The 15,707-nt window shown below is 37.9% G+C and overlaps 1 protein-coding gene across 2 annotated transcripts in view; it reads left to right on the top strand.

The window, feature by feature from the left end:
• LOC145680584 (uncharacterized) overlaps positions 1 to 15,707 on the top strand; it is a 158,999-nt gene that overhangs the window by 92,150 nt on the left and 51,142 nt on the right. The window contains exon 3 of one of the 2 annotated variants that reach the window (XM_081751238.1): positions 8,104 to 13,113. The exons of the other annotated variant lie outside the window; for it this stretch is intronic. Within the exon in view, the coding sequence (XP_081607364.1) occupies positions 8,104 to 8,944 (841 nt within the window). The 3' untranslated portion in view covers positions 8,945 to 13,113. Of the gene's footprint in view, positions 1 to 8,103; positions 13,114 to 15,707 lie in introns of those variants that run through there. 2 annotated transcript variants of the gene reach the window in all.

The following is a 15,707-nucleotide window of genomic DNA, read 5'->3' as shown; positions in this document are numbered from 1 at the left end:
GTGAACAAAAACCGCGCAAGGACAAAAACAGCGCATGCAAATACCGCGTGGACAAAAACAGCGCATGCAATTACAGCGTGGACAAAAACAGCGCATTGCCATAATATGCACAGTTGCTGAAATGTAGGACAATGACAGTAGGAATTTAGAGTACGTTTGACACACTTCCCGCCAATGCACTTGATTGGCTTATAAAATATTTCCTGCTAGCACTCACGTGAACGTTTTAATCTACTAGAAGTCTTATTGCTTTTGTCGTGTAGGTGACGTTAGTTGTCAGCCAGCCCGTCAAATGAAATCATTGCTATTTGGTGCGCATTTGCAGGGTGTGATTAATAGGGGTCTTAGAGCGGCTGTAGCCCCGAGCCTCCACTCTGATCAAGGTACAATCATTATCAGATCAAGAATTATACCATATACAATCATCATCAAAAGATAAAATATGACCACAAATATGAAATATGTTCCCTTAATTTTCCTACTGTACTTTCACAGAAATGTATCTATTAGGCGACGTCAGCAGGGGCCACATATTTTTCTAGCCCCGGGTTCCAGATGGGTTAATCCGGCCATGTGTATTTGGAGTGTTTAGTTGCCACAAGCGGAGAAATGTGTTACCGTGATTTGTGAGAGGAGTGGCGTTTTGCTGTTTCCTAGCGTAGTGTAACTCTCAACTCAACCCTGGCGTGGCAACAAGGCATTGCAGACAGATCCATCCTTTAGCCGGGAAGCGTGCAAAGTAAAAAAATAAAGTACTCTAGACCGAATTTCTGTTTGAAGTAAAACAAATGCACGAGTATTAAGGATAGCTTATAACTAAGCCACGGATTTTTGTTCTTACATTCTTTTCTTTGTATGTACGTTGGTGAAAATCAGAAATGCTGGAAAATTACGATGTGAGGAGAGACATAAATCAAAATCACGTTACATATTTTTACATATTTTGAAGTCTGTTACATATTTTCCGTCTACTGTACATTTTGCACCTACATAATTTCTAATTAACTAACTACGAGACTCCAAATAAAAGGACAGCAGAAGGGAAACAATATGCCTTTCTAACAATTTATACCTACGGAAATTTCATTTTGCATCTTTATTTAAGACAGAAACAAATAGAGTTCGATATATAAAAATTCTGCACAACTTTGCAATGAAATATCATTTTACGTCGTCTTAACTGATGTTTTTTCGCTGATTATCCTTGGTCCTACTTAAGGCAAATGCTGGGATGGTGCCTTGTTGAGTCCAGGATAGATAGCTTCCCAATTGTTAGATAAATTTCTCAGGGCAGTAACTGAGGGTTGTATTATTATTATTATTATTATTATTATTATTATTATTAATTTCTATTTTCTTGGAATACATTTTCATTTGTTCCTTGTGAAAATTTGAACTGTCTGTGGCAAGTTAGTGATAATAATTTTGCAGTTATGCATATTTTTTCAGAGCAACCTAGAATAAGCAACTGGAATATAAATACATTAAACATATATATATTTTTCACTGAGTAAATGACGCAGAAATAAATTACACTTGAAAATATGTTCACATATTTTTACATATGTTAATGATTTTTTTTTACATATTTACAGTAGCCTAAGGGCGCATGGACCTCCCCACAAAAATATTAAAAGGAACTCTCCTTCCAAGTTCATGAAGGCACCTAAAATTTATAGAAAATACAGTTGTGACTTTTGGTGTTCCATCTAGTCAGTCACTAATTGTTCATCTTATGGAAAAAATTGCACATAATAATTTATTATTAAGCAATTATACATTGAACTAAGAAAATATCAACAGAAACAATTTTTTCCTAAATAAATTAGAATAAAATATCCACAAGTAATATATCAGAACCCATCAAAATTTCTGGAACCTGCTCATAATTTTCCAAACCGACAAACCATTTGGAAGAGGTATTCGTTGATTACTTTGTCAATATCAACATTGTGACTTTCCTGCCTTTCAATGCTCAAGATTATAAAACATTCAACAATCTACGAATAGATACTGGCTACCCAGAACATTATGACCACCTACTTAATATTTCATGTTTACCTTTGGTTCGCAGGAAAGCAGCAATTCAGATTGGGACTGAAACAATGAGACCTTGGTAGATGGTTGAAAGCACTGCACAGTACGTCTGCACATACAAGCAGAGCCCTGCACGGCCCGGACGCGTCCGTTTGACCCGGCCCTGCCCGTTTCAGGAAATAGCAATTTTTTTCAAGTAATATCAAACTGGACCGCGCCGGGCCCATTCCGGGTCGGACAGAAATGCTATAGGGCTGAACCGGGCACATGTGTTTCCGGGCCGACCCGGCCCAAACTCTCTGAAAGCGGATCGGAAACTAATGTTGTCAGCCTATATTAATCGTAATGTGTTTGGGAAACCGACTCTTTATTCAATACTGCAAAGTACTGTAATACTACTACTACTACTACAAACCACTCCTAATACTACTACAACTGCTACGACTTCGCGTCAAAGTTGACATGTCTGGTGGTACCGAATTTACCTTCTAAGTACAGAAAAAACGGAGAAATGCTACTTATTATGGCCGGTCTGCGTAGAATGTGAACCGATGCTTGATCTACGAAGGACAACGGTGGCTCAGTAGGTAAAGCACTCACATCTGGTGCTAGAGGTCGTCGGATCAATCCCAGCTCGTGCTATGTGAGCTTTGTGGTGGACAAATACCGTGTGCGTGGGAGACCCGTTTCCTCCCACTGTTTTCATTCCACCAATTCATCCCATCATTACCCATACGGCCTGAGCCGTAGCTACCTAAAGAACGTATGATAAAGTCAAGTACTTGACCTACTAAGTAGAAGTTGGTACTCTATCATTAGACCACGGAGGTCGAAACCGTGAACTGGCGTGCTCATAAGATCAATGCAATTTGTACTAATGTTCAATCAGCAAGGCAAATACCAAATGTTACATGTTTCTGTATTGTTTATAGTATGATACTACAAATATAACAAAATATAATGATCAAATAAATCACCAAGACGCCGGGTCGATTAGGTGTTCCTGGAACGGTTGCTCAGTGGTTGAGCGTTCACCTCTGGTGCATGGGGTCTCTGGTTCGATCCCAGCTTTCGCCAAGTGAACTTTGTAGTAGGCAAACACCGTGTGGAGGATTTTCTCGGCGTTCTCCCCTTTCATCCCACTTTATTCATTCCACCATTTAATTTATTTCTCATCATCACCGTCTCCTTTAGCCTAGCCGGCATAACTGTGGGACGTAAAACAACGGTTTCATTTTCATTGTTTTGTTTTCGTATTACTAGTAATAGCAGTAGTGATATTTGCTGTCGTATTAGTATTGTAATGAGCAGTAGAAGTAGTGGTAGTAGTAATAGTAGTAGCAGTGCCAGCAATAGGGGAATTAGCACTAGCATTCGTAATCGTAATAGTAATAGTATTAGCAGTAGTAGTTGTAGTATTAGTATTACATATAGTTTGTTAGCAGTTTTACATATTTTCTCTGTTACTCGTAATGCACTAATGAGTGTAGTATAGGACTTTTACGTCCATGAGTTGTATTATTGTGTAATAAACATGGCTAGACATAGCAAGCACAGGTAACAAATAGACAGACAGAATAGGGATATAGAAGACAAACCTTGGGCAACCTTTCACACGATTTTCCTATTCGAGGACAAATAGACATTGCAATATTATGACGACACATTTCTCATTTTCCATTGCATATTGAAGGATTGACTTATCAGACTTAGTTGTTCTCAAGCAAGGTTATGCCTAGTCCGTTTGTGCCCGGCTCGACATTCGGATTTAGATCCATCTGGGCCGGGCTGGGTTGTCTTCGGACCTGGGTTTGCAGGGCTCTGGTCCAAAGTAGCGATCCCGACGCTCGTGAGCTCGGCACTCACGCTCAATCGGGCTCGGGTTGAATAATTGAGCATGAACTAGAGTGAGCCCAAGCCTCAATGATATAGATAAGCGCGAGTCCGAGTGAGCGTGAGCCCAGTCGAGAGAAGTGAATGCGAGACCGAATGAGTGTCAGCCCAGTTGTGAGAACTGATCGCGAGTCTCAGTGAGCGCGAGTCCAAGTGAACGTGAGGTCACGTAGGGTTATTGAGAGCGTGCCCTTTTGGGAGAATTGAATGCAAGCACAGATGAGCGCGAGCCTAGTTTCTGGAAGTGATCGCGAACCCGACTGAGCTCGAGCTAAGTTGAGAGAAGTGATCCCGAGCGCGAGCCCAGTTGAGGGAATTTAGCGTGAGCCTGAGTGAGCGCGAGCTCAGTTGAGAGAAGTGAGCTCGAGTCCAAGTGAACTCGAGCTGACTTACGTTTAGTGAGCGCGAGCCCATACGAGAAAATTGAGTGCGACCTCGTGTGAGCGCGAGCCCAGTTGAGGGAACTGACCGCGAGCTCGAGCCATGTTGATGGAAATGAACCCGAGCCCTAGTGAGTGTGAGCTCAGTTGAGAGAAGTGAGCATAAGCCCGAGTGAGCGCGAGCCCAGTTAAGAATAGTGAGCCCAGTCGAGAGAGGTGAGCGCAAGCCCAAGTATTCGCGAGCGCGAGTGATTGCGAGAACAGTCGAGGAAAATGGTCGGAAGCGCGAGCCGAATGGATGTAAGTGATCGCGAGCCCGAGTGAGTACGAGCCCAGTTGAAAGAATGAGCTCGAGCGCGAGCGAGCTTAGTGTAAACTGGTTTTTGTCCATGGGCTGTTTTCGCTCACGCAGCATTTGTATGCGCTGTTTTTGTCCTTGCGCAGGTTTTTGTTCATGCGCTGTTTTTATGCTTGCGCTGTTTTTGTCCTTATACCTATTTAACTGGGAAGAGTGTCTGTCAATTATGCAACCTGAACCACAGTAAAGACATTTGGGTTGTCAAACTTAAGATATTTCTATATGAAAATTATTATATAAATTTGTTCAATTACGATACATTGTAAGCATAAAAATATTACGTACTGTATATTATGCTTTTGAAAATAGTATACTTATATATGGTATTTTAATTGGGTGTGCTGCTTACCCTACTCATTTAAAACCTTTGATGGTTCAAAAAAATAATATTGTAAACAGTGGTGCCCACCCCCTCTTATGCCATGACGCACCCTCTCCCATTGTCTATCCGTAGGTGTTCTTCCATGAAAAAAATTTTTTTCGATTAATTTTTACACTCCCTCAAACATATTTATATAGATTTTAACCCCCCAAATATTACAATGACGCAGTTTGCGTCATAGCCCCCCTTTGTGGGCACCCCTGTTGTAAGAATATGTTTAAAACAAGGACTTGATAGTAGACTAGATTAGGGTTGCCAGGCGTCCCGGTTTTCAATGATGGAATTAACTGTCCCGAAAAAGGCTTTCGGGACGCCTGTGTGTCCCGGTTTTGGTTCTTCAGATTGAAAAAAATTAACGTGCAAGAAATAGTATGTCTCAGCTAAAAACGAAAGGTTTAGGGAAGTTTTGTGTAGCCAATTAATTTTACTAAACAAACAACTAGGAGTTTGAAATTCACATCCATTCTTTCGTCCTATAAGTTGTCTAGCTTCCAGAGGGGAAAAATGGATTTTTAAAAATATTCAAGAGGGATCATATGTTATGGCAATAATTTCTTGAATATTACTTTCAATAGAAGAAAGAATGCATTTTTTTTTCTGGTGACGGGCTTCAACTGCTAGTTATTTTATACTTCAATTGCCAGCGAAGAACCGCTTCATTACTGGAACTTTAGTAAACAATGGAAATACCTACTGCTCTCAGTCGCTGCTTGTTGACCGCATTTAAACTATTTCGTCCTGTCTGCTGTCTTCTGAGGCACAATTTTACAACAGTACGACGCCAACTTTAATTTCTTAGGGGGCAAAGGAGAGACAGAGACATTATTGGGGGGCGGCTTTTTTTGCATACCAAAAATGCTAGTTCTATGTTTGACTTAAATTACAGTGCAACGTGTATTATGTTTTTTGTTTTCATATTATATAATTATAAATTAAATTTATTTCAAATAAAATTTGCAATTTACAAATAAGGTAATATCTACATATAAAATATTCGATTTTGGATTTGAAAATATTGACATTTGAACCAGGGTCAGATTAAGGAGGGCTTAGGGGATTATAGCCCCGGACCTACAGGTGGACACGGGCTTCTACTCTGATCAAAATTTCAACTGGCTATCTTGAAAGAATCATTAAAATACAATCATTCTAAAATAAAATATGACCAAAAATATGAAACATATTCCTTTAACTTTCCTACTGTACACTCATGTCCAAAATTATGTCGCATGTCTATAAAATGTTGTAGGAATATAATTTGATAACGAATTCTTACAATATTCGTATGTGTATAATCGGAAAAGACATGTATGTGACAAATTTCATGTCAAAAGAGCAGTAAATAAGAACAATAAAACGAAAATAAAACTTTCTTGTTCATTTAGCAACATTTTGTTTTACTCATTCTAATTTTCGTATTTATAATTCTTTTCCTATGAAATTTACCACAAATATACAGTTCCCGATTATACAATAGTATCAGTATTAAAGGTACCCTACAAAATCATTATCAAATTATATTCTTACAAGAAGACAGTTATAGATATGCGACAATCATTTTGGACATGAGTGTACTTTCACAGAAATGTATTAGGTGAAGCCGGCAGGGCCCACCTATTTTTTCTAGCTCCGGGCCTCCAGATAGGTAGGGATGCGCACGAGACAAGATTTAGGGCTGTTTTTTCTCGAAAATGTGCTGTAAAAGTGATGCTTCGACCCGAAAAATATATATTTCTCTATTGGAAGAGCCGTGTCTCGACTCGAATTTTGTCAGGAAAACCCTGTCTCGACTCGTCTCGTGCGCATCAATACGGAGATAGGTTAATCCAGCCCTGAATTTACCCTATTACAGTGGTTGGAGGTGGTGAGGGCCACATACCTCTCTCTTTATTCTCTTGATTTAAGACTATACGTTCTCAATTGTGTTCATACAGATATCAGCGCGTCTGGGAGGCCTTCTAGGACATTTAGACTTGCATCACCAAAAAGCACCCTTGAACCATCGAGCACTGTTAATCTGTTGATATTGTAGAATATCTCAAACTTCCCCACCAGATATGCGCTTGGTACAAAACTTAGCTATTTGTCATATAGTATAGAAGTTACAAGGAGTAATCACTTTGAGTGGTTTACCGAGTAAATCTCTCTGATAGTTTAATTCAGAGACGCCTTTCGAATAAGAAAAAAATATTCAAACTTTTTTAAAATCTGCTGGGCGTAAAGGAATATAAAATAGACCTAAAAGTAAAAGATGGAGTTCTAGTTCCAATACCACTTCCTAAAGTATGATTTCTTTCTTTTCACCCGTTCCCAAAGTACAACTGTCTATTACGAATCATTATTACCTCATGTGCTATATATACTATATAATATATACTATAAATAAATTCAAAATTTAAGATCATTTGTAGTACCATTTAATATTATTCAATGGAACTCATTTTTCTCATGGGTTACTCTGGTTTGATATGAACCTTTTTAAGGGCTGAGAGCAAATATTTAAAAAAAAATCTCTATATGATTAAGGACCTGATTCCTAATATAAGGGTTAGAATTACGAATTAGGTTTCTGGGCTTTTGGCATCTGTGGCTATGTTAATTCGTCACATATGATGACGTCCCTCGACGATGACACTACCCTGGGAATTAGGATGTGGAAAAAGGAATGGAGAAGGGAACAAACGACCTGGGACCATTATGTTACCAGGTGTGAGTAAAGAAAACTTCACTCAGGATGGCTGGCATAAAAAAAAAAAAAAAAAAACTTTTTCCGACCAAATGTCCACACCGAAAATCGATTGCTAACATAAGACCGGTACTATATGAAATATGAATTTTATATTAGATAACTTCGCTATGATACTGTATGCTTTATAAACGCTATTCAAATTTTATTAATATATAAATGCAGGATGGTTGTATATAGATCATCAATTTCTATTTTATTCTAATTATTTACTTACGTCTTGCGTATGTAACATTTCACTATTATGATGTTGAATTAATTTATATGAGAGATGATAAATGGGGTGATTGCTTATTTCATTTTTTAGGTATGCTGACGTAGACAGCGGTGACGACATGGATGAATCGAAAGGTTTGGATGTAGTTCAACGAACTTGTAAATTCTGTGCGAAGACCATGCATACAACGGAGGAGTCTTTGATGCATTACAAATTACATTACAGAGATAAATTATTTTACTGCTTAATATGCAACAAGGGTTTTAAAAAACAATCAAACTTAGTGAGGCACGCAGAAGTTCATTCAGAACCTAAAAACCAAATCTGTTCCATTTGCGGCAAAGCATTCTTACATGAAGTCAATCTCAAATATCACGTCCGATCTCATAAAGGTGACGGCCATTTCGTTTGCAGCGTTTGCACGAAAGTTTTTACTAATAAAGATAGTTATCGACATCATTCATATCGTCATACACGGGACTTCGTGTCTTGCCCGGTGTGTAAGAAACAACTAAGTAGTAAATATTATTTGTCAGTCCACATGATGCAACATGAAGGTGGTGGAACTAAGTTCCAATGTGACGAATGCAAAAGGTGGTTTTCTCACAAATGTGCACTTCAAAGGCATCTTCGAACACATACTGGTGTAAAGCCTTTTCAATGTCATATGTGTGGAGTTTCCTTTGCTGACCTGTCAACTCTTAGCTATCATAGACGACGTCACAAGGGAGAACGGCCTTTTGTCTGTGAATTTTGTGGTTTATCTTTCTTCAGAAAAAGCCTAATGGAGGCTCATAAATTGTTCCATTCAGATGAAAGACCTCACGTGTGCAACCACTGTAACAGTGCATTTAAAAGAAGAAGCCATCTTGTAACCCATATTAAGAGTATGCATTTGTATAAGAAGAAAAATGAAGGAACATTGTGTTAGGCCTTTCGTATAGTTTGTGTGTTTTGAGAATAATTTTATAAAACCCTGAACTTCATAATAGATGACATTTCACAGCTGATGAGATCGAGAAATAGTATTATTTTGTCATTTTTTTTAAATGTCATTTCCTATAGTGCTTTTCTTTCTTAATCTGAAGATCATTAACCAACAAGAATGACTACTGCTGCATTCTTCACTAACATGAAACATCCGCGAAGTGTTGGACGCGTTCCGAAATTTTGCAGGTAGATACTAGACATAAAATAAAGTGACCCGTATTTCTTCGTTTCTGCGGAAAGAGGTTTGAAGGGCCCAAAGCCCCTTCCGAAGTATTTTCAAAAAAAGCTCGAAATCTCCAAAAGGATACAAAAAATTGCACATACTAGATATACAAGATTTGTTGTTATTTTTATTTGCTGCAGAAAAATGGTTGCAGGGGAGCCACATCCCCACCAAATGGCTCCAAATAGTTTAGAAAGGCCACAATCGACAAAAGGATCACAAACAATTCTGATGAAAATATGAATGCACATGTTAGACGTGAAATGAAGAAAAACATATTGCAAGTATTATCCACCATTTTATAACACAGATCAACAGTTTCATAAGCATAAAATCCACAAAGAAATGTTGTAAACAAAGTGATCTGTTACACCAACCATAACGAATCACAGCAACCGTTCACAAATGTCACATGTCAGGATAGAGGAAAACTCTGCTGGAGTGTGAAATTGTGCCGGCTTGTCTGTTGTATAGTTAATGTGATATCACGCGTATTTGATGACATCTTTATATCTCGGAGAGGAGAACTAATTATAGTTTCAAAGATTGTAGTTTGATTATGTTATCCGGTAGATGCAAATTGCGAGGGTTGCACTGAAAGTTTCAGGAATCACGACTGTTAACAATGTAATCTGTTCGTTTTTGTTGTAGTTATAAACTGTCATCTTTGTTCACTCTAAATGCAAAACTGTATGTGACTCGGAACTTTATCATTGTAGGGCACCAGTTTGAAGTGAGGTGGTCGTGATCAAAAATGGACCTGACGAGAGAGCACTTCCGTGCCACGATTTATTACGATTTTCACCAAGGGTTAACACAGCAAGAGTGTATTCGTCGGATGACTGCTACATTTCCTGATGAAGCCCCATCCCAGACGACAATTTACAGGTGGTTTCAGGAATTCAGATGTGGTCGGATCAGCTTGAGTGATGGGAATCGTGCCAGGTCGTCCATCGACAGTATTGTGCCAAAACATTGAAGCTCTTCGTTAATAAATTAACACTGATCGACATATGACTTATCGCGAAATTCAAGGGACCTTAGTCATAGGCATGAGTTAAATATAAACAATTTCGCATAATCATTTAGGTGTGAAAAAGCTTTGTACTTATTGGATCCCACGCAATTTAAGTCAAGCACAAAAAAAAAAAAAAAAAAAAACTCCCGTGTGAAATGGTACAAAGCTATGACGAAACGGTTCAAGTCTGGATCATTAATTTGGTGTTTATCATTGTAACAAGTGATGAAACGTGGATTTATGCATACAGATCGAAAACAAAGCGACAATCTGCTGTGTGGGTGTTCCACGATAAACCTAAACCAACCAAAGTTGTTGCTGCACTCAGAGTCTCCAAACAAATGATTGCACTTCTTCTTCTTCTTCTTCTTTTTTGGTAAATCAGGTCACAGGGCGACTATCCCACTGGAGAATCGTAGAACAGTAAATGTAGAACGATACAGAGCCATATTTCTACCAGAAGTACTAAATGTGAGCAGACAGTCCAACCCCAACCGTGGAATTATTCTGCATCACGACAGTGCCAGCTCGCAAACAGCACCTGCCACACGTGATTTTCTGGACCAGGAAAAGGTTGAAGTCACGACACATGGCTTACTCCCCTGATTTAGCTCCCAGTGATTTATTGTTTCCAACAATCAAGATAATGTTGCGTGGGAAGCGCTTTTGCATTCCAGAAGAAGCCATCGAGGCATACAAACTGTATGTTTCAGAGATACCAACTTCGGAGTGGCATAACTGTTTCAAGGTGTGGTTCTATCGCATGAAACAATGTATTGCTGCACAGGGTGAGTACTTTGACAAGCAGTAAAAGATGTTCGTGTTTAGAGCGAGTAAGTGTTCACTTACTTGGGAATGTAGATCAAACGAAAGGACAACAGTCTCCTTCATGAGTTGACAGTTAAAACAAGAATAAAGATGATTGAATATCATTTATATAGCAAGAGCAAGGAGTACTTACGGACTTTTCTGTCAAGTGCGCATTTTGACTTTCCTCGCCTTCTGCTGATAGCGGCATTCTTCACCAGTGGATGTGATAAGACAGTGTTACAACCAGAGGAAAGAAACGAGCTTGAGAGCCTTGACTGGACTAGCCATTCATCCTACTTTATTGTACCTCAAAACAACAAATTTCCAGTTGAATTTATGAACAAAACACCTCCTAGGATATGACGTCATTCCTTAATACTTTGACCCACTTCTGATCAGAAACACAAATGTGCTTTGTTGTGTGTTATGGTATACTAAAGGACTAAATATTCCTCAAATTTCAGATTTTTTATTCAGGCCCATTGGAGACATGGGACAGCGAAACATGCCAAATTGGCATAATTCCCCAACTTTACGAATTTTTTTTTCAGGCCTTTGGGAGTAGCTACAAATCTGTAGATTTTTGTGTATTAACTTATGACCCCGTACTACGTGCACACACAAATTCAGACCTCTACGTCAATTGTTTCCTCTTCCCAAACATGTGTTCAATGTCCAAAAATGTTGGTACTGCAGACCCTGATTTCACCCCCTTCAAGTGGTTTTAGGCAAAAATGTTAAGAAATCAAAGTTTTAGCTCTACACGAGTTGAAGACGTCCAGCAATTTTCAATTTGGTAGGACAAATACATGCTGAGATATTCAAGACAACGTAAACGCCTAAAATCGAAAAAACGCAAAATGGCGGCAGCCGCTGCGTCGCCATGCGATGTTGTAAAAAATAATTAATTGTGGTTTTGAAGTACCCTGATATAGGATAAACATTCATGAAAAAAATAGATTTTTTTGAAAAGGCCGAGCGGCAATTTTTCTTTTTTCTCGATCACTTTGCATGGATTGACCCTGGAGATATTTGAATGGGGGCCGTTGATTCCTCTGCAACCGTTTTCTCTCTCACACACACAAAACATATTCCTTAATTTTGTGTGTACGGCTTTTTCTGCTAATTGTTCGTGTCCTTTTGGAGATTTCGAGTTTTTTTGAAAATACTTCGGAAGGGGCGTAGGCCCCTTCAAACCGTTTTTCTGCAGAAACAAAAAATACAGATAACTTTATTTTATGTCTAGTACCTACCTGCAAAATTTCGCTGAAATTGGCGTATAACACTTTGCGGATGTTCAATGTAATTCAAAGAAAGAGAGGGGTGGTACTTCGCTGCTGGCTATCTGAGTTGTAAAATAAAATGTTAGAGGATGTAAAATAAAATTGTACTTTATCGAGAAAAAATGTAAATTGTATTACATGTTTGTATTAATCTAGCTGCAAGAGAAGCATGAGCACACAATGTGAAAGTCTGGTTTACAATCAATTCACTGAACTGTTCTTTAGAAACGTGGAAATGAAGCGACAACGAGAAGTTATATTGATCAATTGTCTAGTTTCTACTGATGCCGTTGGAACCATGTTTGTTAAACATATGTTGATAAGTCAGTTATGCATTATTATTATTTTGAAAGAAACGTTCTATTTTAATTCGAAGTTTGGTTCATTGTTCAAACTCTCTGTTATTGGCCTACGTAGTTCAAGATTCTTACTGTAGTTCTATAAAATATTTCGTGTGTTCTTAATTAAGAAGAAAAGACAACGTTAAAGGAATACAAGGTAAATAATTCGCGCTGCTCTTTGTAAGCCGCTCTTTGTCTTCGGTTCAAATCCAGAGTCCGTAGATGCTGATGAGTACAGCTCATTTCCTCAATCATATAAGGTTAATGAAATATAATACTTTCAATATTCTATCTATTAAAATGCTATAAAACCACCTGAGCTCCAACCTCTAACTGTTGATTTCACACCTTTGATTTACGGTTATTTCTGATTTCACGTTTAACACGGACAAATACTTTAAAATGTGTGTACTTTAAATAAATTATTTAAATAGATCTGTTTCATAAAGTTTATGTTTTTAAATTATTGTTCAAAGCCTTTGTATTTTAATAAACCTTCTCCAAAATCAATACAAATGAATTGCACTTCCATCTTTGAAGTTCATTTAAACTATACGTTTGTGAACGTTTATATGTTTGTGGCCAATCCTTTCGACAATGAGATCTCGGAAACTATAGGCTCTAGAAAGATGACGTTTTCACTGATTGATTGCGAATTTTGCGTAGATTGTCCAGTTCTCATTCAAAAAACTGCGTCGTTCATTGTTCTGTTCAACATTTTAGGGACCGTTTAGAGACCATAAGATTAACATTGTTGCAGGCCGAAACTGCGGTGTTAGGCAACCAGTAGAGAAGTTACGTATGGCGTGTTGACGGATATTGCAGGCGCTTTACTTAAATCAATGGCAAAACCTATTGCATGTTGCCAACTTGAAAGGCCTCAAGAGACACAATGAAGCCTTTGCGTCTATGATATCGGACGAATATGATTTATTAGAAAAAAAATCCACTTAATATAGTGTTACTTCTACAAATTTGCTACAAACTCACTCCAACATCTATACATAGCAATTCACTTCCTTGCTGAGTCTCCTATCCTTTACTTGTGTGAGTAAGGAGACATGCACAGTGAGAAGGAAATTCATGGTCATAATAGAACGATGCGCTGAGTAAGCGCAAGTTCAGCTAGTATGGTTTCAAAATGGTACTTTACTGACTGACTTTCTTCCAAATCTTGCGTTTACATGTATTCTCTCAGAGTGTAATGACTTTTTAACTGTATCTAAAACTGAAAGTAAATTTGTTTTAATAATTAAGATTTTGCAGACAAAAGAAACACTATTCCTATCGTTCTAATCGTTTCTCTACTCAATAATTTGAAGCATATTTGAAGCTGTAACTGTGGAGAATATACAGCTGTCTCGTACCCTAAAATACGTTTCATAATAGTGTAATTATTTATTTAAACTTACTTTTATTCTCCGAATTTGTAACAAATTATAATGAGATGAAACTGTCCTTTTAAGAGCCATTCCACTTAGAATGGGTGTCATTCTACAATTTTAAAAATAAAAGTAAAATACGAAAAGGCATTTAAGATTTATAGAACGTAGGAAGCACTAAGAAACAAAAAATATTAAGAGTTTTTGATACGTTGTTTTTAGGTAAGAAATATGACCATAAATTTATGAGGTCGTTATGTCATTGACACATATTTCTGAAATAAAAATACCATGTCCCAAATTGATATTACTAGGGCCAGACTTCCAATTTCTGCGCTTTGCATCCAATCAAATGTTGTGCCCCTACTTTCAAATTTCAGTAAAGCATTGTAGATAGTATTTGTCTTATACACTCTATTATGGAAAACAAATCATGTTAAGTATACCATAATAATTTGTGATGAATACATCTATCGAGCAGACTTTGAGAAACCACCTGATAAATTGTGATTCAGAGTGACAATGCAGTAGTCACTTGCAGATTTGTCTAGCATACTTAATGCCTGTTTTCTGATGACCTGATGTTTCATAGCAAGCACAGAGAAACACATGAGGCGTTACGAAGTTTGAATTGAGCGTGTTTCTGATTATTAATAAAAATAAATAAATAAATAAATAAATAAACTTTGCCGTCCTAGATTCGGACACATAAGGCTCAAGTCTAAATCCGGATAATATTATTACTCTATTTCGTAGTATTTCATGTACTCTAGACTGCTATATTCTTCAAAGACTAATACTGTATTTTATATCATTACGTCAATTTTAGGTCGAATGGCTCTATTAAGAAATTCTGCAACGCATCATTCAGTTAGTCATACAGTATATCTGAACATGAAATTACTAAATAATGTGCATAGTACTTACATAATTAAGAAATATTTGTATTATCTTTCCATTTAGCAGGGCCGGCGCGAGGGGGATCGAGTCGTGCCACCGCTCAGGGCGGCAAAATTAAAAAAAAAAAAGAATACAGATGCGGCAAAATTTGAGAAAGAAAATAATAAAGGGGCGGTATGTGAAAGTACCGCCCAGGGCGGAAAACTTCTAGCGCCGGCCCTGTCATTTAGATTCATTAATTATGACTAACAACAAGTTTTCTTGTAATTTGTGTAAGGTTCTTACCAGGCTTGTAGCCAGCCCAAAAGTATAGGGGGGCCGGTAGAAGTTAGGGGACGCGATCCAACCATATTCATCACCATATTATAGTACATTTGCAGGCTTACCGTGGAAACTTTAGGGGGCCAGTAAAAATTTAGGGATGGCGCGGTCTCCTAGCCCCCTGTGGATACAGACCTAGTTCATACTAGCGCTCCACGCTCGCCTATAATTACTGTTCAATCTCAGCAAAAAAAAAAAAAAAGGCTAATAACAACAAAGGTATTTAGTGTAGGGTCTCCAGTTTTTCAGATTAAAAAAGCGAGACACCTTATGAAATCTGTACTAAAACCCGGGACACCTTTTGAAAATTCCCAGTACAGTCAGAGTTACGCACTTGCTTTTTGCCGAAATATTATAATCAGTTAGATAATAGATCAACAACTACCGAAAGTAAATGATACAGTAGACTATTATTATTAACTGAAT

Source organism: Thermobia domestica, chromosome 3, assembly GCF_964235325.1.
Source record: "Thermobia domestica chromosome 3, izTheDome1.hap1.1, whole genome shotgun sequence".
Taxonomy (NCBI): Eukaryota; Metazoa; Arthropoda; class Insecta; order Zygentoma; family Lepismatidae; genus Thermobia; species Thermobia domestica.
Note: the sequence above shows the minus strand (reverse complement) of the source record. Positions and strands in the feature narration are given on the sequence as shown.